At 47.4% G+C, this 21,900-nt stretch overlaps 8 protein-coding genes across 8 annotated transcripts; 4 read left to right on the forward strand and 4 right to left on the reverse strand.

Moving 5' to 3' along the window:
* Window positions 1–478: 478 nt before the first annotated feature.
* LOC112350515 (pentatricopeptide repeat-containing protein At4g02750-like) lies at window positions 479–2,014 on the forward strand. The gene has a single exon (XM_024686845.1). The coding sequence runs from the start codon at window positions 479–481 to the stop codon at window positions 2,012–2,014; it is 1,536 nt and encodes a 511-aa protein (XP_024542613.1).
* A 170-nt stretch (window positions 2,015–2,184) lies between these two features.
* LOC9634552 (CLP protease regulatory subunit CLPX1, mitochondrial) lies at window positions 2,185–5,269 on the forward strand. The gene is made up of 15 exons (XM_002981777.2): window positions 2,185–3,099; window positions 3,158–3,246; window positions 3,301–3,407; window positions 3,460–3,539; window positions 3,625–3,675; window positions 3,726–3,800; window positions 3,858–3,935; window positions 4,008–4,064; window positions 4,122–4,192; window positions 4,246–4,348; window positions 4,399–4,503; window positions 4,562–4,624; window positions 4,686–4,808; window positions 4,866–5,024; window positions 5,078–5,269. Exons 1-15 carry the CDS (start codon window positions 2,215–2,217, stop codon window positions 5,150–5,152), a joined length of 2,121 nt encoding a protein of 706 aa, XP_002981823.2. The 5' UTR covers window positions 2,185–2,214; the 3' UTR covers window positions 5,153–5,269.
* LOC9633939 (autophagy-related protein 9) lies at window positions 5,154–8,604 on the reverse strand. Its single transcript, XM_002981886.2, has 9 exons — window positions 7,829–8,604; window positions 7,460–7,768; window positions 7,182–7,404; window positions 6,943–7,122; window positions 6,683–6,889; window positions 6,549–6,626; window positions 6,314–6,495; window positions 5,465–6,264; window positions 5,154–5,410 (listed from the first exon to the last, which is right to left on the reverse strand). The coding sequence occupies exons 1-8, from the start codon at window positions 8,404–8,406 to the stop codon at window positions 5,532–5,534; spliced, it is 2,490 nt and encodes an 829-aa protein (XP_002981932.2). The 5' UTR covers window positions 8,407–8,604; the 3' UTR covers window positions 5,154–5,410; window positions 5,465–5,531.
* An 87-nt stretch (window positions 8,605–8,691) lies between these two features.
* On the reverse strand, window positions 8,692–11,173 carry LOC9634553 (glucose-1-phosphate adenylyltransferase small subunit, chloroplastic/amyloplastic). Its single transcript, XM_024686830.1, has 9 exons — window positions 10,826–11,173; window positions 10,348–10,644; window positions 10,020–10,289; window positions 9,774–9,953; window positions 9,607–9,710; window positions 9,434–9,545; window positions 9,282–9,380; window positions 9,062–9,181; window positions 8,692–8,992 (listed from the first exon to the last, which is right to left on the reverse strand). Exons 1-9 carry the CDS (start codon window positions 11,072–11,074, stop codon window positions 8,876–8,878), a joined length of 1,548 nt encoding a protein of 515 aa, XP_024542598.1. The 5' UTR covers window positions 11,075–11,173; the 3' UTR covers window positions 8,692–8,875.
* A 75-nt stretch (window positions 11,174–11,248) lies between these two features.
* Window positions 11,249–12,858, forward strand: LOC9634554 (protein UNUSUAL FLORAL ORGANS). The gene has a single exon (XM_024686846.1). The coding sequence runs from the start codon at window positions 11,331–11,333 to the stop codon at window positions 12,594–12,596; it is 1,266 nt and encodes a 421-aa protein (XP_024542614.1). The 5' UTR covers window positions 11,249–11,330; the 3' UTR covers window positions 12,597–12,858.
* A 432-nt stretch (window positions 12,859–13,290) lies between these two features.
* Window positions 13,291–14,244, forward strand: LOC9633940 (peroxiredoxin Q, chloroplastic). Its single transcript, XM_002981779.2, has 5 exons — window positions 13,291–13,399; window positions 13,451–13,588; window positions 13,649–13,738; window positions 13,804–14,018; window positions 14,094–14,244. Exons 1-5 carry the CDS (start codon window positions 13,310–13,312, stop codon window positions 14,116–14,118), a joined length of 558 nt encoding a protein of 185 aa, XP_002981825.1. The 5' UTR covers window positions 13,291–13,309; the 3' UTR covers window positions 14,119–14,244.
* LOC9633941 (probable C-terminal domain small phosphatase) lies at window positions 14,231–14,821 on the reverse strand. The gene has a single exon (XM_002981888.2). It carries the CDS (start codon window positions 14,819–14,821, stop codon window positions 14,231–14,233), a length of 591 nt encoding a protein of 196 aa, XP_002981934.2.
* Window positions 14,822–20,172: 5,351 nt separating this feature from the next.
* Window positions 20,173–21,845, reverse strand: LOC9634555 (enoyl-[acyl-carrier-protein] reductase, mitochondrial). The gene is made up of 5 exons (XM_002981889.2): window positions 21,581–21,845; window positions 20,918–21,183; window positions 20,740–20,861; window positions 20,605–20,687; window positions 20,173–20,544 (listed from the first exon to the last, which is right to left on the reverse strand). Exons 1-5 carry the CDS (start codon window positions 21,803–21,805, stop codon window positions 20,242–20,244), a joined length of 999 nt encoding a protein of 332 aa, XP_002981935.1. The 5' UTR covers window positions 21,806–21,845; the 3' UTR covers window positions 20,173–20,241.
* Window positions 21,846–21,900: the final 55 nt, after the last annotated feature.

Genomic DNA, 21,900 nt, shown 5'->3' on the forward strand with positions numbered 1-21,900 from the left:
GGAGTAGGACTCATGGAGGTTGTGAATGAGACTCCTCTAAGTGGTTAAAGGTGTGGTTAAGTGATTTAAGTAGAATGAAAAATTTAATTACTTACATTTTAATGTTGTTTTAGTCTTTATAAAACATTAAGAAATATATATACACATTCATCTTTCAAGTGGCATTTATTTTACACAACTCACTAGAAAGTGAAATCTTATGTTGTGTTGATGATAGCCCACACCATCTTTTATAAATCCACCCCAAAGCAAAAATCTAGATAGTGACAATCAAGTGTGGGACATGTGGAATCTAACAACCTCTGCAAATGATTTGCTAGGCATAAGATTGTGACTTTGTGGTAAAAAGCATAGTAAATCTTCCACCAGCTTTTGAAAGGACATAATACTGGCATTGGGAATCTTGTCCCGTCAAATGTAGGTCTTTGATTCCATGCCAGATCAGATCCTAGCATCCTGGAATTCCTTGCTGACAAACATGGCATCTTGTTCCTCTTTCGATGACACAAAGAGGGTGTTTGATTCCATGAAGAGAAAGAATCTTTTCTCTTGGACGGTGATGCTAACGGGATATGCCCGAACTGGGGATCTGGAGGGCATGAACGCTTTGTTTGGTGCTATGCCCGAGAGGAATCTCATGTCATGGACGGTCGCAATTAGTGGGTTTGGTTCCAACGGCAAGATCCAGCATGCAAAGAGTCTGTTCGACTCGATGCTAGAGTGGAATCTCGTCGCCATGAATGCGATGCTCGCGGCATTTGTCCAGGAGGGCTATCTCCAAGAGGCCAAATCCTTTTTCGATCGGATGCCTGAGACGAATCTAATTTCCTCGACAATGTTGCTGCGAGCTTACGCTCAAGAATCACAAATCCTCGAGGCAAACCGCTTGTTTGATTCAATGCTGGAGAAGAATCTCGTCACCTGGACAACGATGGTAGCCGCATTTGGCCAGGATCCTCTTCTTCTGGGTGAAACAAGAGATCTCTTTGATCGGATGCCGGAGCACAACATTGTGTCATGGACAGTGATGCTGACGTCATACGGTCGCGCTGGCCACGTCACCCAAGCACAGGGCATCTTTCATCAAATGCCTGGACGAGACCTGACAGCATGGAATGCCATGCTGGCAGCATTCGCCCAAGATGGGCAAATCTTACACGTAATTAACTTGTTTGGGCAAATGCCTGTGCATGACGTAGGATCCATGTCAGTCATGGTAGACACTCTGGCACGGTGTGGGAAGCTTGAGGAAGCAAAGGAAATATTTGATCAGGTCCGCAGCTGGTGCATCTCCTCTTGGACGTCGATGATCTTTGCATATACCTCCTTCGGGTATTTTGAAGAAGCAGAGGCTTTATTTCATACAATGCCCGAAGTAGATACCATAGCCCAAAACGCATTTATTTCATCTTTAGCACTTAATCGTAAACTTGCTAGTGCAGTTGGTGTTTTTCACAGGGCTAACCAGAGAGACGTAACAACTTGGAACATCGTTCTTTCTGCATTTGCCCGCGATGGTCATCTGCAAGAAGCGGAAAAAGTCTTCCGATCGATGCCGGAGCGCGATTTCGTGAGCTGGAATTCAGTGCTGGCGGCATTTGCGGGGCAAGGCAAGCCAGCCCAAGCGATCGGATTCTTCTTCGAGCTTCAGCAGCAGTGGATCCCCAGCGCAATCAGCGTTGCTTGCTTCTTGGTTGCCTGCGGCCGGGCGGGGAACTGCGTACTGGGCATCTCTTGCTTCAGATCCATGGCATGGGACTTCGGATTGGAGGCAACCAAGCAGCACTACAGCTGCGTGATCGATCTCCTGTGCCGGGCAGTCGTTTTGGCGAATGCCCAAGCCGTGATTGCTGAAATGCCCAGCGTTCCTGATCTTGTAGATTGGCATTGCATGCTCGCGTTTTGTTCCAGTGACAAAAACGTTGAGCAAGGAAGAGTGTGTGCCATGTCTGTTCTTGAGATGGAACCAAACAACGCTGCTGCTTACGTCTCGTTGTCACAAACATTGATCTAAACTCCCCGCCACGATTTGAAATTAGGGTGTAATTTTTAAAGCCCTAATTCTGATGTGGCGCGCATTTATTGGTAGTGGGAATGGATGCACCAATTGGCTTACTCTTACTTTGGAAGGAACCCTAGAAAGGGATTCTCCACGATGCTAGCACCGAGGCGATAGCGCGGCGCCTGGGCCTTGATTCCTGCCCTCCTCCAACGATGATCGTGAGATTCAAGCCCCTGGTAGGCGATTCGCGACAATGCAGCACCAAAATCCTCACCGCCTCGCTGAAATCGCTGCTCCGGTTCTGCGAGGGCAAGAGCACGCACTGCCGATCGCTGCCATGGCGGATGCCGTCTGGAAGCCTCATAATCTCCAGCCGGGGCAAGAATCTAAGCGGCCATTCGACGCCCGCGATCTTGATCAAGCGCAGGAATTTCGAGAGTGGGAGTAGCAGCGGCGATTCGTCATCGTCGATCAAAACGGAGACGCGGTGCCCGTCCTGCGATGCCAAGATCTCGATTCCTGTCTCGTCCGGATCCTCGTCGTCGGCAACGTATCTCCACGATATCTTCGGCAAGCGCGGCTACTCCTTCGAGCAGGCTTGCCCTCACTGCGGGGCAATGTGTTCCATCGGGCCACTGGAATTCGCGGCCGGATGTGCGCAAGATCCCAGGAGCAGCAAGGAGAAGGAGCAAGAACAATCTTCTCCTTCTCGTCCTTCCTCCTCCGTGGACGATCAGCTCCGCGGCTGGGTGAGGAAGATGATCAACAATGCATTGCTGGAGAAGGTGTCGTCGTCATCGCCATCGTCTTCTTCTTCGTCGGCTTCCGGTGGTGGTAAGAATGACGGTGGAAGGGACTCCAGGGAAGGCTCCGGGGGCATGATTCCTGTGGAGCCACCGTCACCTCCCATTCCACCAGACACCCACGTCACGCGCTCACTCAAGAAATCGTCCAAGCACAACTCTGGATCGAGCTACTCGCTGGGTGACACGAGCCGGAGATGGGGTGGTTCCAATCTCGGGAGGAATTTGCCTTCTCCTCGTGAGATCTCCGAGGAGCTTGACAAGTTCGTCATCGGCCAGGACCGAGCCAAAAAGGTGTGATGGTGCTCGTGTTCTTGCTTTTATCTTACGTTTGGTTGTTCTTCTCTTCCAGGTGTTGTCTGTGGCAGTCTATAATCACTACAAACGGATTTACTTTGAGAGTTTAAGAAATGAAGCTGCCAAAGCCGCTTCTATGGGAGAGTACGCAACATTTTTTCTATTCCTATACCAACAAGTGCTTGCATCGTTTTTCAGATCAGAGGAATTTGATGAGAGCGTAGTGTCGAATGCCAATGCGTCTGGAGACGATGAAGTTGAGCTTGAGAAGAGCAATGTGCTGTTGCTCGGTCCTACTGGCTCTGGTACCGATGCTTTACACAAGATTCCATGCAAGCTCACCTTGATTTTTTGCAGGGAAGACATTGTTAGCTAAGTGCTTGGCAAAGTTTGTGAATGTTCCCTTCATAATTGCAGATGCTACGACGCTCACACAGGCAAGATTCAATCAACAAATTTTCTAAGATGCAAGTAAGGAAATTTTGTTTGAGCTTGGTTCGTTATAAAGTATTGGCTCCTTAGGCAGGATATGTTGGAGAAGACGTGGAATCTATCCTTCATAAACTTCTTGTGGTATGTTTGGGATACTATTACCTGGTCCTAAGCTTTTTGTCTTTCACTAGGCGGCCGAGTTCAACGTAAATGCAGCTCAGCAAGGAATAGTCTACATTGACGAAGTCGACAAAATTACCAAAAAGGTATGATCAAAATCCATTTTTCTTTCTTTCTTTCGGCCTGACTTTTCTCCAGTGCAGTCAGAAAGCCTCAACATTGGAAGGGACGTGAGCGGTGAAGGTGTTCAACAAGCACTGCTCAAAATTTTGGAAGGAACTGTAAGGAGCTGAAATTCTATTCTCATTGCAAAGGCTTCTGGGGTAATCAACTCGTTCAGTGAGTGTGTACAGATTGTTAACGTCCCTGAGAAAGGAGCTAGAAAGCATCCTCGTAGCGATCACACCCAGGTTTGCTGTGGGGTTCTATCTTTCAGCTTTGATTTATTTAACCATGCCTACTTTCAGATTGATACGAAAGAAATCCTTTTTATATGCGGGGGAGCTTTCGTGGATCTGGAGAAAACGATTGCAGAGAGGTTAGCGGTTGCAAAGACTTTAGTTATCGTTTTTATCTAAAGCAATATCCCAGGAGACAAGATTCGTCCATCGGTTTTGGGGCACCAGTGCGAGCCAATATAAGAAACAACGGTGGTACAACCAGTGCGACGGTTGCTTCATCATTGCTTGAAAAGGTTCGCTTTACGGCTTTAATATTTAGAGATCTCTCTTTTCTCTTGAGCAGGTCGAGAGCAGTGATCTCATTTCATATGGATTGATACCAGAGTTTATTGGACGCTTTCCGGTGATTGTGAGCCTTTCCGCTTTGAACGAGGATCAACTTGTCCAGGTTAGTTAAATGAATTATACTTTACAGCATTCTTTTTCCTACCTTTGCAAGCGGGCAGGTTCTCATGACGCCTAAGAACGCATTGGGCAAACAGTACACCAAGCTCTTTGCAATGAACGACGTAAGAGATGTCTCAAAAATTTCCTCCTCCATGTGCCGATCCGCTTTCTTTCTCTGTTAAGGTGAAACTTCACATTACCACTTTAGGACTGAGAAGGATCGCTCAAAAGGCCATGGTCAAAAACACAGGTGCCCGTGGCTTGCGTTCTATCCTGGAGCAGCTCCTCACGGAGGCAATGTTCGTTGTGAGTCGCAAACTTTTTCTTCGAATTGGAAATTCATACTGACTTTGTTATTGCAAGGTTCCCGACGGCGATATTGGAGCTGCCAAGATTGATGGAGTGGTGATTGACGGTGCTGCCGTTGGCACACCGGATGGCCAACCAGGTGCCGCCAAGATTCTTCGCGGAGACAACGCGCTCGAGATGTTTGTAGCCAAGCACCTAGAAAACGAAGAAAAGGTCGGAAGCTCTCAAAACTTTTACGTTTTCTCATCTCATCTCCTCATTGACAGAGATTTCACGAGAAGAAATCCAGAGACTCTGGAGCAGCATTGGTGGTGGTAGCCGGAGGGAACAGGCATTGTTGAAGACTTTTTCACCTTTTATTTTTATTACAACAAGCTTTAAGGGAAAAACGTAGTGTTTTTTTTCCTTTTGGTTCTTCTGTACAGAATAAATGGGTGGCTTTGACGGACCAAAATAAACAAAACGGATTGTTAGCTAGCGACGAAGCTTTACACTGAAAAACCTGTCGTCGTGCCGTGTCGGATCATCGACTCTAAATCTCGTAGAAAACCTTGGCCTTCACATCACGATTGAAAGAATAAAATCCTTTCGGTCACAGCCTGGATTAGACAAAATCTTTTCAAAGCCACGTAAAGAGAAGAGAGTAAACGTACCCGGAAGTAGTAGTAGAAGCCAGGAAGAAATCCATCTCTCCTGCTTTTGCTTGAAAGAGATGTAACTTCACACAGACCTCACTTCACCACCGCCTGGCCTTTGCTTGTCCGCCGAGAAATCGCGTGACTTCTCGTACACGTCGCCAAAGGGGAGATCAAACTGGCCGCCACCATCGTTGTCAGCGTGCGTGCTCGTGAAAGAACTCCGTGACGGTCTTCGCAGCCAGTCACTGTCCTGGTCCTCCTCACTCTCGCTGTCCTGCGGTAAGGTTGCTCCCCGAAACACTGGAGGCTGGAAGATGCTCTCCCCGTTCATGGCCGAGCCACCAGCTCGCCGTGCCCACCATCGACTCTCGGTAGCAGCCCGGTCGCTTGTAGTCGCCTTTACCAGATTCCTGCCAGCTTCAGCATATCGCTGCAGCTCTCCGGTATTGCTTTCGCCACCACTCTCACGTTCAACCTGTTCGCTCATTGGTATCCCGATCTCGTAGCCTTGCACGGACTTGGACGTGTAGTACTGGTCGAGCCAGTACATCTGATCCACCTGGACTAAGTTGCTGTTGGACAGTAGGACGAAGTCGTTTCTCGTGCTCTGCCTCATGCTCGCGCGGAGAAGTGGATGCCGAGAACTCATGCCGTCCCTGAAGATTCCTGTCTGGTGCAGGATGGTGGATGACAATGAAGGGATCGACATTGGGTGCGTTGCGGGATCTTCGTGGCGCATTCGGAACTGAGCAAGAAGATTTAGGAACTGTTTTCCTTTGGCGTCGGGTTCCCAGTTTGGATAGTTGCTCTTGAAGCTGCAGCACGCAGTTAGCACGTAACTGATAAAAGTGATGTTTCGGTTACCTTAGAAACGATTTTTCCATCTTTCCTTGGTTGCTCCTTCGGTCTTTGGCTGTAAAACACGGGGAACCATACTTCATGTTCCCGTGGTGCTCAAAATCAAATACGGCAAGGCTGCAAACATCGCCTACGCCAGATAAATTGACAGTGAAGTCCTGAACAAACTGCAGCACATCATCGACACACTGCACACGGAGAGCTAACATCAATGCACGATAAACATGCCATATAGAAGTACCTCTGGGAGGAGAACAATAAGGATAAAAGGCGTGACAAATATTGAAATCATTTCCTCCAGCAGCATCACACCCGTATACTGAAAAGACGTTAGGAATTAGCCTAGACCGATTCATGAGCTTAGCCTCCACAAACCTGAAATAATTTTTCAAATTCCAGCCGTATTCTGATCGTATACTCGGCTCCCCTCCAATGTTTTGGCATGTAATGCGTATGCTGTGCTACATATCTCATGAAGCCTTCTGGATCAAAGACTTGGTTTTCGTCGGCTGTGCATTGCTTGCTGATTGCAGTTATAGTGCCGAAAACAGCGGCCATCCATAACAAGTTGCGCCCAAAGAGCTAAGAGCAAAAATAAAGAGTCAAAACTTATTCAAATTAGAGCACATTCTTACCTGAGCTTCAAGGAGAGATTCATCCAAAAACGCGATAATAATTAGCACGGCTGCTAGTCCGCCGGAGACAAAAGACACGAACTTTGCAACCTTTGAAACAATTGGAGACGGAAACTGTTTAACGTACTCGACTGCCGGTTTGTAGCTCGCATTAAGCCTTTGATTAAACATATGCTCCAGCTGCGTGCAGCACACACCACGTTTAAGATCGTTGAGCATTTAGAAACAAAGAAGTTTACCTCGTTGAATTCACGGAATGTCCACTTTGCTAAGTTGGACCACCGGCGAGAGACAGCAGAGCTTGGGTGATTGTAAAACTGCTCGGCATGCCTCAGGAAGAAGAATACCAGCATAAATATTATCAAGAAGGGAGACAACAAGAGCATGCACAGCCCGAATGTTCTCAAGCGCTTCTTTAACCGATGAGGACTGTTAAGAAAGTCTCTTTGAATGGAGAAGCGCCTGAAAGAACGGGAACATTGTGATTAACAGACCCACACTGAACACTTCGTTTTACCTGTCAAACATATACTGAAGTATGCACCAGTTTAGACTCCACTCGAGGGTCTTACTGAGAAACAGCCGCTTCCGCACACCCTGAGGACCACGGGCAACAGTCAGCCCGACTCCCGGCACCCAGTGTGGAAGAGGAAGCGCAAAAACGCCCTTGTTCACCATCCCAATCAGATAATTCTCCTTTCGCATGATGCGCATCACAATGTCGTGAGCCGAGAGATGCCGAACTATACACAGCCTCTGCTGCACAATTCTCTCCAGAACCACCGGCCACAAGGTGGTCTGTATCTCGTGTTCCGTAAGGCACAAACTGCAAGAATACAAGCAAACAAGTGAATCCACAGTAGAGTTTGCAATGATAGAGACAGACCTTGTGTGGTAAAAGTCCCGGATCTCCAGAGTTTCCTTGAGCTGTGTGAAGAACCTCAGGAAACAAAAGATCCAGTAGAGCGAGAACAGAACCAAGTACGTGACGACCATAAACCTGTAGAACGTGAGAGGCTGTAGCGGATGCTCGTAGAGCGCCTCCTTTGACAAGTCGCAAGGAGCAGTCCCAGCTTCCGCCGCAGCAATCCCACACTTGGCAGTCCGGAGGCCATGCCAGTTGACGAAGAGCAAGAAAAACCCCGAGAACAAGATGGTGAAGGCCAGGCACAGCAGCTCCAGAACCCACTGCGTGACAATGCACCAGAACCCCTGCTCGCGATGGTACTCATAGAGCCGCACGAAGAAACGATCCAAGTCCGAGACCGCATCAAACTTGAGGCTCTCCTCCTTCATAAAATCCACCGGACTGGAAGAATCATCGCCGGGTGGCGGTGCCGGCGGCGCCCCTGGCAACTGTTGGTAATCGTTAAGCTCCACGTCTCCTTGCCTCTCCACCATGAATCCTCCGTGAATTCCTTCATTTCTATGCATACTACGCCCTGTGCTAATCACCTCGTACATATTTCTCCTTCATCCATCCCATTCCTTTGTTTCCTCCGCGCTAGCCTCTTCTCCTCCCTGTGGCATCCAGCGAGCAATCGGCGGCCATGGCGGAGGAGCGGCGACGACGATTCCCGGCCCTCTCTCCAAAAACCCTAACCTTTTGGCGAGCGCAGACACAACCTGGCGGTGATCCAGCCGGTGGCGCGTCTATCGATCGGCGGCGGCGCCGCTTCCTTCCCTCAAACCGGCGCTCGAGGCGACGATTGAGCGCAATGCCTACACGCGACGACAAGCATCAAGAGAAAAAGAGGTATAGAATTTAAGAATTAGACGGAAAACCATTTTGGTTAAACACAACCCCCACGCGCTTACGTGTCGCGTGCCCTAACAACGTGGTACGTGGCGTGCCATAATTGGCGGCCACCCAAAGCCTCCGCCACAGGAATCGAACTCCCGCCCTCCACGAAAACTCTTAACTCAAGTCAGCTTAAATAACCACGGAGTTTGGAATGACCGCGTCTTTTATCACTGTCACGATCCCACAATTGATGAAGAAACCGTCGGTTTCTCTGGCGGCTTCCTGGACACCATCTTTGTTTATGATCTGCAAAAACGACGAGCAAACACAGATTTTTTTCTCTTCCTTGAAACATCAAAGACAACGAGATCTTGCCTGAACGTTTTGTCCAATTCGCGCGTTCTTGTCCACAATTGCTCGCCTCACCACACTGCCTTTGCCGATGCCAACGGGGACTCCTCCTTTTAGTAGAAGAGCGTCTCTTTCCTCGTCAGTCTAGAGAGAAGCATCGTCAGAAGAAAGAAAAACTATAAAGAAAAAAAGATTGCAACACCTCATAGAGGAACAAACTATAAAGAAAGAAAGATTGACACACCTCATAGAAGTCGGCACCCATGAGCAGTGCGTCTTCCACCAGCGCATCCTCTGCTATCCAGGACCTCAATCCAATCACCGAGTGGTGGATCTTACAGCTCTGCGTCGCGTTCGTTAAAGCTTCTCTTCTTTGCCGCATTTGAAAAAACAAACCTTGATGAGGCAGCCTTCGCCGATCACACTGTCAGTCACGTCCGCATCGATGAGTTTCGAGGGAGGTAAAAACCGTGCTTGAGTGTAGATCGGAGCCGATCTATCATAGAAGCTGGAGCAAGACGAAAGAAAAGTTAGCAGAATGAGCACTCACGACAACAAGCTTCTAGTACCTGAAGTTTGGAACGGGCTTCTTTGTGAATCCTAAGTTGGCATGGTAAAATGCCTCTATAGTCCCTATGTCTTCCCAGTATCCATCATACAAATACGCTTGCACCTGCGACGAACAGAGCATTGTTTAAGTCACGTTCGTTTCGATCCCTTCAGAGCAAAAACAAACCTTCATGCCAAGCTGTGTGGCGCCAGGAATCACTTCACTTCCAAAATCGTTGCAGTTAGGAAATTCATCACGAAGAAGCCTGCTCATGACATCCTTACTCACCACATAAATACCCATGCTTGCAATGTAAGGCATCTCTTTAGCTCTTTCCGGATCCAGACCAAGAATTGTCGTGTCCACCTGCAAGAGCAGCATAGCATTATTGTTTCGATTCTAGTCAGCGCAAACAAACGACAATAAATATACCTCCATAGCCTTGAGAGCACTTCCTTTCGGCTTCTCAGAAAACTCTGTGATCCGGCCTTCGTCATCAATCTTCATCAAGCCAAAGGCAGTCGCGCGCTTCTCGTCCATAGGCAATGCAGCCACCGTGATGTCTGCATCGGTGATCCGGTGAGCTTGAATGAACTTCTGGTAGTCCATGCGATAGAGATGATCTCCAGCCAGAATCAAATACTCCATCACAGGCTGCTCTTCAAAAAGCCACATATATTGTCTCACAGCATCAGCGGTTCCCTACAAAAAACAATTTCAGCTGGAACTGCGAGAACTTAAAAACTTTGAGAACAATTACCTGAAACCAGTTAGGATTCTCGGGACTTTGTTGAGCAGCGAGAACCTCCACGAATCCTTCGTTCTTGTAGTTTCCCATGTTACTGGAATAAGCTCGCGATAAGTGACGGTTCAACGATGCCGAGTTGAACTGCGTGAGAACATAGATCTTCCTGATGTTGCTGTTGATGCAGTTACTCACGGGGATATCGATGAGACGATAGTTTGCACCCAGTGGCACCGCTGGCTTTGCCCTCTTTTTCGTGAGTGGATAAAGCCGTGTCCCGGCTCCTCCACCAAGAATGATCCCCAAAACGCTCTAGAAGAAGAAAACCACTTCAGTGAGAATGGTTTCTAGCATCAGAGAAAAGAATGCATGATCCGGACTTCTACGGCCCTTATCTCCGCTAGATTGTGCATGGCCGAACCAAACGAGCAAGAAAAGCAAAGCAAGGTAAAAAACCCACAATGCAGCAATGCGTGAAAGAGCAAGCACTCACCACTCCAGCGTCGGGCTTCAAGCAGATCTCCTCCTCCATGGAATCCGACACCGCCTTCACCACCAAAGCTCCGGGCTGCATCGCCGGCCTCAATGCGGCGGGCGAGGTTCTCGTCAGACCTGAGGTACTGGCGATTGAGGCCGAGAAACCCAAGCAATTCCTCGTCGTCGCCCCCATCGATCTCGATCGCGCGTGGCAGCTCGCCGCCGTAGAGGGCAGCAGTGGAGATCTTGCCGAGGCGGTGGCCATAGCTCGCAACCTCCCTCACAAGAAGAAGAAGAGGTCCTTCGCAGTATCCTGCTCGTGTGCTAAAGTGCTCCAAAATGAAGACATGTGGTTCATAGAGGAGTATCGGAATATTCCCAACCACCTCATATTCTGTAGTGCAAGTCCGTACGCACCACCTGGCAACGTCGCGTCCGTTCGTACACCTGGCCATTTCTGCCCTAATTTTTCTCCCCGGCAGTGGGAAGAACAGAGCAGCCGCTATGAGGAACAGTGACCGATGGTGAGCGAGGCGATTCCCAGCGATGGTGAAGAAAGATCGCAGCAAGAAGCGGCGGCCGTGGAAGGAGAGGCGTCCTGCAGCTATAATCTCGTGAAGAAGATGAAGAAGCTGGATCGAGAATCCCTGAAAACCCCAATCCCCGGCGGAGAGGAAGAGGAGGACGATGACGATCAATTCATGGATCCAGCATTGTGGGGATGCCTCCCGGAGGATCTCCACGACAGAATCCTGGCCCGGCTCCCAATCCCCAGCTTCTTCCGGCTCCGCATCGTCTGCTCGCGCTGGCAATCCCTCCTCTCCTCCCCGACATTCCTGGGGCACTGCGCCGCCAAGAATCACCAATCCTGGCTCCTCATGTTCGCGGACGTCCACTACAAGCTCGTCTTCGTCTACATCCCGGACGAAGATCGCTGGCTCCATTTCCCCCTCTCCTTCCTCCCCTCCAACATCTACTACATCACCGGCGCCGGCGGATTGCTGTGCTTCCGCCTCGTCGAGGCAAACGGCGCCTCGAGCATGTGTGTGTGCAATCCAATCACGCGATCCTGGCGCCGCTTGCCGCCGCTGCTGGGAGATTTCTACGCGGGGCTTGTCGGCATGGTCGCCGAGAGCGAGGACCCTAGAACCCTAAAATCCGGGCGATACCGCATTGTCGTACGGACAAAGCCGCCCGGATCGGACGACTTCGATTTCACCAACCTGCGTACGGAGGTGTACGATTCGGCCAGTGGGCACTGGTCAATTAGTGGCGTACCGGAGGACGACCTCACCATGGGCAAGGCGGTGTGTAACGGCGTCCTCTATTTCATGACGTGGGAAGCGCGAAACGGGGTATATGCTTTCCTCGTGGACCAGGGAATCTGGATCAACATTAACGCGCCGTGGCCCTATTTCTTTACGTGCCCCCATTTGGTGGAATGCGCGGGCGCGCTCTTCATGGTGGGCGGGTTTGGCAAGCAGCATGTTTCCACGGTGGGGATTAGGGTTTGGCAGCTTAGGGCGGAGGCGATGGAGTGGGAGCTCATCGATTCCATGCCCAGCCGCCTCTTCGACGAGTTTCTCACCAAGCCGGGAGGGATGTACTTCGATTGCGCGGGCAATGGCGGGTGCGTCTACTTCATCAATTACGAGAAGCCGCCAATGCTCATCGTGTTTGATGTGGTGCGATGCCTGTGGAGGAAGCTGGGATCGCCGGCGCCCAATGTGTTGCACAAGATGTTCCTTTGTTTCTCCTTCACACCCCAGCTCGGCTGCCCGATTTGATCGGTCCGGTCCAGTCTCATTTTTTTAAAATGGGTGTTTGGCGCCAAAGTTCTCGGGCGCCCGATATGGCCCATTTTAAGTTGTGGACCACAGTTCTGGCCATCAATCGAGCTTGCGACTTCCCTCTAAAAGTATTATGGCAATGGCGTCGATTTCTTGGGCTACATTATTTCACTCCTCTATTGTTTGTTTCGATTTTCATTGAGCTTTTGTGGTGTAGATTTCTGCCTTTCGCTTTGAAGATGGAACTCTCGTGAATCTATGCGACTTTAAGTACAAGCTTTGGTCATTTTTTTCTGCTGACAATACACCAGCTTATACGTAAACTTTGTTGTTTGTTTGAAAGCCTTTGATTCTTCGTTCCAGGCCTGTGTGTCGTATCAGGAATTTAAGAAAGCCGGTGCTGGAGTGATTGGATAGTCAAGAAACTCACACTCTTAGTTTCGACATGGTTTGAGTTTCTTGACACTAACGGTTGTATTGCAGGAGTTTCGCCAGAAACATCATCTCATATTTGCAAACTTTACAAAGAACTGAAGATCCTGGGCATTTATATGAGTAAATTCAATGTTAAACTCATAAAACTTTTTGGGTGTACTTTATGTCTGGATAACAAAATAAATTCTAGCACAACCGATTCAAATTTAAAAGATATTTTTGTTTTCTCCATGGAATCGAGCTCGAGAAAATGACCTTTTGTATTATCCGTGGCTATGGCGTCCTGTGTGAGTCGATTTCTCGGGCTACATTGCGGAGTGGGTTTCACTCCTCCAGCTCCACGGCAATTTCGTCCAGTTGCCAAGGTATGGATTATGATTGTTTGTATTTTTTATTGTCAATCTTTTGCGGTGTAGATCTCCGTGGGACAACGAATGCCTCCTTTCACTTTGAGGGACCAAGATGGAACTCTGGTGAATCTACTCGATTTTAAGTACAAGCCTCTGGTCATTTTCTTCTACCCGGCTGACAACACACCGGCTTGTACGAGAGAGGTAAAAAACTCTTTCCAAGCTTTGCTCTTTGTTTGAAAGCTGTTGGTTCTTCGTTTCCAGGCTTGCGCCTTTCGAGACTCGTATCGGGAATTTAAGAAAGCCGGTGCTGAAGTGCTTGGCATAAGCGCAGACGGTCAAGAAACTCACAAGGTTTGGGACTTTCTAAGCAAACTTTGTCTAGACTTCTTTGACACTCACGGTTGTATAGATCGCAGGAGTTTCGCCAAAAACATGATCTCCCATTCACGCTGCTCTGCGATTCCAGTGACAAACTTCGCAAGGAGCTGGAGATCCCGGGAGAGTTCTTCGGTGCATTGCCAGGGAGAGAAACTTACGTCCTCGACAGGAAAGGAATCGTTCGCATGGTTTTCAATGACCAGTACGCCGCGGAGCAGCACGTCGAAGAAGCTCTCAAAGCCATTCGCACAATGTAAGTATACAAACCTTCTCTTGTTTCTGTTAATAACTCCCTTACTGTGGTTTGGATCTCGCCATGGATTGACAGGACCAAGCGTGGCTTTGGCGGGTGATTGATTATATTATTGCTTTCTAGCATTAAAAACCATATTATTCTACTATGATATAAGAAGCTAGCTCTAGAATTGGTTATGGAAGAAAGAAACGAGTACAATATAAGGTCAGCTATGGCTTCTTTTTGTTCTTCTTGTTGCTTGCCACAGTGACGAGCTTCTCCTTGACACCACCCTTTTCCTTTTTGCTGACAATGGTCGCGCTAGTCGTGGAGTTTGTGTAGCCCTTTCGCTTGCAGAGCTCCAATCTCAAATCCTCCGAGTGAGCAATGCTGGCGAGGAAGGGGATGAGCGCAAGGAGCTCCTGGTCTGTGTCGTCCCCACGGTAGAATGGAGTGATTGGCAACGCGTTCTCCTGGTTATACTTGTAAGTGCTCGGGGTGTCGTCCACCACCACAACCCTGGCCATGTCCCTCCCTAAATCCTTGAGGATCTTGTGATTCACTCCTACCTTGGGGCTCACACATGAGTTTCCATACAGGATAAACGCAAACCTTCCTTTGTCGATGGCTGTCACCCATTGTTCCGCCAGCGCTTGAGGGCCTGCGGTGAAGAGGACGATCTCGTACAAAGCAGACATCTGGTCCAGGAATTCCTCCAGGCCTGGACGCTGCACTTCGCCATGCACCAAGGTGTGATCCAAATCCAGGACCAGCGTCGCCCGACCGTGATGCTCCAGACGTTGCTCCTGGAGAAGAGGCATCGTGTTTGATATCAACCCTAGCTATGGTACAATATATATATATATATATATATATATATTTAAAAGGATAAGGTATTTAGTGGTTTGCTTAAGCAAACCTGAGTGAATATATTTAAAATATGTTTAAATATTCTAGAATAGCTTACTATTTACTTTTGTATTTATAATTTATAAATTCTCCTAAGCACTTTCTAGTATATTCTAGTTTATTTTACTATCTAATGGTTGATATATAATAAGATTAATCTTGTGTTTATAAATTATAAATTGTGAGGGCCAAGTGTACGGCTACGATACCATATACTAATATTAGCGTAGTGGGATTTTGGTAGCTGTCAGATTGGTTTTAATCCGGACCACTCACTCCTTAATATAAATTAGAGTTTTTGGGCTAATTGATATGCACATTTTTGTATTCCCTTTCCATATTCCATGCACTCACATTGGTGGAGGTGAAGGGCACTTTTGATTATCCTTGAAGAATGCTTGGATTTGGGATTTTGGTTTAAATCTAACTTTTGCATTGTCTAGATCTAACTTTTTCCATTTCTTTTCTTTTGTTATTCCCTTTTAGGATTTTGATTTAGATCTAGCTTTTTGCATTGTTTAGATCTACTATTTCCTTCTAGTTTTTTGTCATTTCTTTTCTTTTGCTCTTTCTTTTTCGTTCATCTTCATGGCGGATCAGCAATCTCCTCCTTTGACTCTAGAGTAGCAGTTGGTCCAATTGCTTGATGCTATGCATTTGCAATTGAACAACCAAACTCAATTGATGGTGGCATACGTGGTCCAACTTCTCCTGCTCTTGGTGCCAATCCTCGCATTCGTCTGGAGTTCTTTCGTAGGAATCCTAGGGATAATGTGTACTATTGGTTCGATCACTTCACGGTGATTGCCACATATCATTCTTGGGATGATGCTCGATGTTTGCGTGAGTTTCCCACGTGTCTCCAAGGGACGGCATTGCAATGGTACAATGGGTTGAGCACGGCCACTCGTGGGGATTGGAGTGTTCTTCCAGACATCTTCAAACGTGCCTTCGAACATACCGACGATTGTGATGATGCCTTCCAACAATTGCATCATCTTTGCCAAGGGCCATCTGAGTCGGTGATGCAATTTAGCGTTCGTTTCCGAAGTCTTTTGCTTCGTGCGAAGCCCAATATGTCGGAGCGGATCAAGCTAGGAATGTTGTGGCCAGCACTTCGTCAAGATCTTGTTGGACTTGTGCATGCACTTGCTCCTGCCACCCTTGACGATGCTCTTCATTTGGCACAACGTTATGAGACGTCGCCTCTTCCACTTCTCGCTGCACGTCCTTCAACTCCACTTCCTACGAGTAATGGTCCTGTTCTAATAGAGGTTGATGCTGCTGCTACTCGAGTCCAAGGACAAGGGCGAGGACGTGGTCGTGGCCGTGATGTTCGTTGCTAGGTGTGTGATGAAGTTGGTCATACTTATCGGCGTTGTCGGTGCTTTCCGGATTGGCGACTTCCATTTACTGGGTGGAGACCTTGGTGTCAACAATGTCCCGTTGGTGCTGTTATAGTGGAAGGTTTGGACACCGCGGTGCATCCGGGAAATGAGGAGTCGCGCGAGTAACAAAGGGACCTTGCGCGAATAAGTTAGTGACTCCTCCATCTTTCTTTCGGGAGTATCATCAAGGGGTTCACTCGGCACCAGTTCATCCAATGTTTACTTTCCAAGCTCGTTTTTATAAGAGGTCTCCTATTATTCTCTCCGTGTTGGTTGATACAGGTTCGAGTTTATCTTCTTTTGCTCGACCTGTTGCCACACGTTGTCGTCTACACTTGCATCATGCGGCGGACCCAATTTTCATTCTTTATGGCAATGGCCATACACATGCATGTGCACGAGATGAGGCAGATCTGGTTGTGCATGTGGGCGATCTCGAGCTTGAGCTACAGTCATTGCAGGTGGTGTTGAGTCAAGCTTTTGACCTCATTTTTGGTATGGATTGGTTGCAGCGCAATCATGCCAAGTGTGACTTTGAAGCTTCTCCCCCTTGTCTCATACTTTCTTATGTTTCAACCATTCCTCTCACTTCTATACCTTTCGTCCCTTTACCTCTACCTCTGCTTCCATTACTTTTGTTCCCCCACTATTTCCTCTTGTGTTTCTATCTTGTTCTACTCTTCTCTGTTCCGATCCCTTTGACGATCTTTGTATTGCAGCTGTTGACTAGCTCATGAAGGAGTATTCTGATCTCTTTGAATTTGACCTATTGTCTGGGGCCAAGATTGCCACACGTCATCCCATTCCAACCAGGGATGCTCGTTCAATCAAGGTTCCGGTTTGTCGTCGGTCACCCAAGGAGATCAAGATTTTATGTGCAAACGTCAAGGAGATGTTAGAGAAGGGTGTTATTCAGAAGTCGCGGAGTCCTTAGGCATGTGAACTTCATCTTGTGACAAAGCCTGATGGGAGTATTCGTTTTTGCATTGACTATCGTCCGTTAAATGAAGTGACGATCCCGGATGTGTACCCTCTTCCTCACATTGCTGATCTCTTGGATCGTCTGGGGCGAAGTCGTTGGTTCACCAAGTTAGATTTTGCTTCTGGGTATTAGCAAGTATCGATGGCCAAAGAAGATATTCCTAAGACTGTTTTTCATACACTGTTTGGTTTGTACGAGTTTTTGGTGATGTCGTTTGGTTTGAACAATGCTCTAGTAACTTTCTAGCAGATGATGGATGAGGTTCTTTGTGATATGCTAGAAGTGACTACTAACTTCATTGATGATGTCTTGATTCACTCGGAAGGGACGTGGGAGGAACACATTCGTGATGTGTGTAAAGTCTTGGATCGGTTACGGGATGTTAGTTTAAAGCTGAAGCGGTTGAAGTGCATGTTTGGGTCCAAGGACACAACTTATCTTGGGTACCGTATTTTTCGTGAGGGTTTGCAAGTTAGTCCTGATAAACTTGTAGCCATTCTAAAGTTCCCTACTCCGAAGTGTGTGAATGATGTGCAGTGCTTCCTGGGCAAGGTGCAGTATCTCGGTCGTTTTGTGGATCATCTTTCTGATCGCACTGCACCGTTGTGAACATTGCTGAAGTCATCACCGTCATCTTTCATCTAATCTTCAGATTGTGAGTAGGCATTTGTGGATCTCAAAGTGTTGTTGATGACTCCTCCAGTTTTGGCATATCATGACTACACTCGACTTTTTATTTTGTGCGTAGATGCTTCTGATATTGGTCATGGAGGTGTGTTAATGCAAGAAAGCCTGAGTGTGCCTGGTCAGTGTCATCCCATTACATATATAAGCCGTATGTTACAACCAGCAGAGGTGAACTACTCCACGACAGAGAAGGAGTGTTTAGCAGTAGTTTGAGGTTTCGAGAAAATTCATGCATATCTACATGGTTATCGGACGTTACTTAAAGGTGACCATGCTGCCGTTACTTCATTATTGAAGTAGAAGAACCTGGTTGGTCATACTACTTGGTGGGCTTTGAAGCTTCAGATATATGATTTTGATGTTGTTCATTAGTTCTATGGCTAATGCTGATGCCCTTTCTCGAGCTCCTCTTCCTTCTCCACTCTCTTCTCATGTTTCTGATGAGCCTATTATTCCAGCATCTATGGATTTTCTAAATGAAGATTCTATGCCGTCGGCGGTTGTTGTACTTGACGTTTAGTGTCCACAAGGCGCAGAGCAAGATCTACCTTTTCTTGATGAGGTTTGCGAGGCTCAAAAGATTAAGCCGTGGATTCGAAGGCTTTGAGATGCGTTTGAGGATCCTGCATCACTTGTTGATGACTTGCCTTTCCGGCATTTACATTTTCAATATCGCCTTGAAGATGGCTTTCTTTATTTTGTGGGGACAGATCCTGATGATCATTTACAGCTAGTGGTGCCTTCTGTCTTTATTCCGCGGTTTCTCCATGCCTACCATGATTCTCTTGTTCTAGGTGGGCATATGGGACATTGTCGTGTGACCAAGAAGCTACGCAAGTCTTTTTATTAGCCGGAGATGCGATGTGATGTTATCCAGTATGTGCATAACTGCGTTTGGTGCCAAGCTTGTAATACTCCCCCTTGTGCTACGGAAGGACAGTTGAAATCAATTGTAATTTCCTATCCATTTGAGTTGGTGGTGTTTGATCTTATGGGACCTTTTCGATGGTCCACTGCTGGCAATAAGTATATTATTATTGCTTCTGACTACTTGACTCATTGGGGGGAAGTTGGTACTCTTGCTAGCACCTCTGCAATTGCTACTTCCTCCTCAATCGAGTGGTGTTCCAGCATTCTTGTCCGGAGCGGATTCTTTTGGATAATGGTTGAGGCATTTCATGTTTTGACGTCTCGGTTGGGGATATGCCACACTTTCACGAGTGCTTATCATCCATAGTCAGATGGTCTGGTGAAACGACTCGTTCGGACATTCAAAGGGATGATTGCGATGTGAACTTTTAGTATTCGGATTGGAATGGTTATTTGCCGTTTCTTCGGTATGCCTATGTTACAGGGGTGTAGAGTTCTGTTGGTTCTTCACTATATAAACTTTTATATGGTCATGATCCAATATTACCAATAGAGCTGAGTTTACCTTCGCGATTGCCACGAGCTCCCAATGCTAGGTCATGAAATCAATATTTGATGAGCATTCTTCCACTTGTCCGAGCAGAATCTGCCGAACACTTAGGCCGCATACAAGTGAGATAACAACGACGCTACAACTCCCATCATCATCCATCTGTAGAGTACAAAATGGATGATTTGGTGTTAGTTCGTTTTCCCCATCTTACGATACGTGGTTTATCTAAAGGGCTCCTTGCGCAGTGGAAAGGACCGTATCGGGTGTTGTAGCAAGTTGGACCGCAAGTTTATGAGGTTCGGCATGACATCCAGCAGGCCGATCCTCCGGAGATTGTGCATATGTAGCGGTTGAAACGCTTCATACAAAAGGATCAGGAGCAGTTAATACCATCTATAGACCTGCCTCTTGACATTCCTCTAGATCCTGGCCCGTCTACAAAAGAACCTTGATTATTCCGAGAGGAGGGAATGATTTGAGGGCCAAGTGTACAGTTACGATGTCGTATACTAATATTAGTGTAGTGGGATTTTGATAGCCGTCGGATTGGTTTCAATCCGGACCACTCGCTTTTGTATATAAACTAAGGTTTTTGGGCTAATTGATATACACATTTCTATATTCCCTTTATATGCACTCACAAAATGTGTTTAAAGTTATAAGTTTTTAAATTAATTAATTGCATTAATAAATAATAAGTACTCAACTCTAAAGTGTTTTGTAAACCTAAATGCTATGAAAAATGTAAATCTAATTTCTTAATCCTACTAAATATAAACCATGTTTTGAAAAAGAAAAGAGTCTTAACTTAACGTTTATTTAGCACTTAACCATAAGCTTTAAACTTGTCTTTCAGCTCTCAAGGAAAACTTTTCCACCTCTTGCCATTGTTTCCGAGGCTTCCATCGCAGCCTTAAACTCGGAGAGAGGGAATCTCTTGCCGGAAAAGGGCTGGATGACTTTGGATTCCAAGAGCTTCCATGCTTCGCTGATGAAAGCGTTTCTCTCCTGCTCGATCTCCCAGTGATTCACGAGGATCCAGCCGGTAACGTGAACTTGCCGGAGCAGATCGTGGATGCGGATGCTTGCTTCCATGGAGGACAGAACACCGTAAACGAAAACCGTGCCCCCTCGCCTCACGCTTGCTGCCACACTCTGGAAAATCGAAGCAAAAGACGAGTAAAGCCCGAGAAATTCTTCCATGAAAAGAAAAACCTTTGTTAGCTCTCCTCCAACGCAATCTAGAGCCCCGTGGACCAGTTTTTTGTCCGTGATCTCCTTCACTCTCGCAACAACGTCTGGAAAAGGAGATAAGTTAGCAAGAACAAGAATTCACTCCATCGCCGTCACCTTCGGTGGTGGAGCATATAACTTCGTCAGCTCCGAGTTGTCTCAGTTCCTCCTTTTGCTCCTCGCGTCTCACAACGTTGATGGTCTTGATCCCCAAGTGCTTCGCGAGCTGGATGATTTGCCTGTAGAAACACAAGCTAAGTTACGTTCCTAACAAAAAGAAGAATCAATACGAGACCTGCCTAACACTGATCCAGCTGCTGTTTGCAAGATGTATTCCCCTGGAGGAGTTGCAAGGTCCCTGAGCATCCCAATGGCGGTCCAGGGATTGATGACAAACTGTGCCGCTACTTCGTCGGGAATGGAATCGGGAACCAAAGAGAGCATCTCTTCTCGCACGGAGACGTAGTCTTGCCACGAGCCATCGCCGGTTTGCTTCAGTCCCTCCCACATGAAAGGAACTACGCGTTGTCCAACCTTCACTTTCGTGACACCATCTCCAACCTGTAAACTTGACGCAATCAGTCCAAATGCAAAAGAAAAACGTAAGCTGGGATTCACAACTAAGTTTGCTGGAAATTCAATGCTCGCAAGAAGTTCTAAAGCCCAGAAAGCCATGGAACTCGTAGCAAACGAGCAATCATCCAAGACTTTTCCAAGGAATTCTCTGATCACATACCAAATGCAAAAGAAAAACGAAAGCTGGGATTCACAACTAAGTTCGCCGGAAATTCGAGCACTAGGCTAGCATCGAATCTCCTTGCAAGAAGCTAGCAACAAAACTTTCAAGTTCTAAAGCCCAGACAGCCATCAAAACGAAAATAGAGAGCTCATAGCCAACGAGAAATCATCCAAAACCACGAGAGGCAAGAATTTTCCAAGGAATGGTCTGATCACATACCGCGTGAACGATCCCGTATCCTTCAGAGCCCGGAGTAGAGACCGGATGCCCGAATCGACCAGTGCGGATGGAGATGAGATCCGTGGGATTGATCGGCCTGAGAAGAATGCGCACAATCACACGACCTGGCGAGGGATCCGGCACCGGCTTGCTGGTGAGCTCCAGCTCCAACTCGCCTCCATCGCCGCGCTTAGCCAAAATCGCGCGATTAGTGATCGCTGCCATGGCGGAGCTACGCAACAGAAAACCTCGAAAGTTTAATGGCCAAAACAGAAAATATTCGCTACTTTTAACCTTTCAGGTAAGGAAAAACAAAATTA

Source organism: Selaginella moellendorffii, unplaced genomic scaffold (assembly GCF_000143415.4).
Source record: "Selaginella moellendorffii unplaced genomic scaffold, v1.0 SELMOscaffold_51, whole genome shotgun sequence".
In the NCBI taxonomy this organism is placed as follows: domain Eukaryota; kingdom Viridiplantae; phylum Streptophyta; class Lycopodiopsida; order Selaginellales; family Selaginellaceae; genus Selaginella; species Selaginella moellendorffii.

Bases quoted from the DNA above. Each gene is read 5' to 3' on its own strand.
- LOC9633939 (XM_002981886.2), bottom strand. From the start codon at position 8,406: ATGTACGAGGTGATTAGCACAGGGCGTAGTATGCATAGAAATGAAGGA. The intron at 6,890-6,942 runs GTAAGAATGTGC...TTTTGCTCTTAG, and splicing joins AATCTCTCCTTGAAGCTCAG to CTCTTTGGGCGCAACTTGTT. The intron at 6,627-6,682 runs GTTTGTGGAGGC...ACGTCTTTTCAG, and splicing joins AATTTGAAAAATTATTTCAG to TATACGGGTGTGATGCTGCT.
- LOC9634553 (XM_024686830.1), bottom strand. From the start codon at position 11,074: ATGGCCACCGCCTCGGCAAGATCTCCACTGCTGCCCTCTACGGCGGCG. The intron at 9,954-10,019 runs GTATATTTATTG...CTGCTCTTGCAG, and splicing joins GTGCTCTCAAGGCTATGGAG to GTGGACACGACAATTCTTGG. The intron at 8,993-9,061 runs GCAAGATCTCGT...TCGTTTTTGCAG, and splicing joins GAATTGGACAAAACGTTCAG to ATCATAAACAAAGATGGTGT.
- LOC9633941 (XM_002981888.2), bottom strand. From the start codon at position 14,821: ATGCCTCTTCTCCAGGAGCAACGTCTGGAGCATCACGGTCGGGCGACG.
- LOC9633940 (XM_002981779.2), top strand. From the start codon at position 13,310: ATGGCGTCCTGTGTGAGTCGATTTCTCGGGCTACATTGCGGAGTGGGT. The intron at 13,739-13,803 runs GTTTGGGACTTT...TATAGATCGCAG, and splicing joins ACGGTCAAGAAACTCACAAG to GAGTTTCGCCAAAAACATGA. The intron at 14,019-14,093 runs GTAAGTATACAA...ATGGATTGACAG, and splicing joins CTCAAAGCCATTCGCACAAT to GACCAAGCGTGGCTTTGGCG.
- LOC9634554 (XM_024686846.1), top strand. From the start codon at position 11,331: ATGGTGAGCGAGGCGATTCCCAGCGATGGTGAAGAAAGATCGCAGCAA.
- LOC9634552 (XM_002981777.2), top strand. From the start codon at position 2,215: ATGATCGTGAGATTCAAGCCCCTGGTAGGCGATTCGCGACAATGCAGC. The intron at 3,100-3,157 runs GTGTGATGGTGC...CTTCTCTTCCAG, and splicing joins GCCAGGACCGAGCCAAAAAG to GTGTTGTCTGTGGCAGTCTA. The intron at 3,801-3,857 runs GTATGATCAAAA...TCTCCAGTGCAG, and splicing joins TCGACAAAATTACCAAAAAG to TCAGAAAGCCTCAACATTGG.
- LOC112350515 (XM_024686845.1), top strand. From the start codon at position 479: ATGGCATCTTGTTCCTCTTTCGATGACACAAAGAGGGTGTTTGATTCC.
- LOC9634555 (XM_002981889.2), bottom strand. From the start codon at position 21,805: ATGGCAGCGATCACTAATCGCGCGATTTTGGCTAAGCGCGGCGATGGA. The intron at 21,184-21,580 runs GTATGTGATCAG...TCAAGTTTACAG, and splicing joins GATACGGGATCGTTCACGCG to GTTGGAGATGGTGTCACGAA. The intron at 20,862-20,917 runs GTCTCGTATTGA...GTGTTTCTACAG, and splicing joins GCTGGATCAGTGTTAGGCAG to GCAAATCATCCAGCTCGCGA.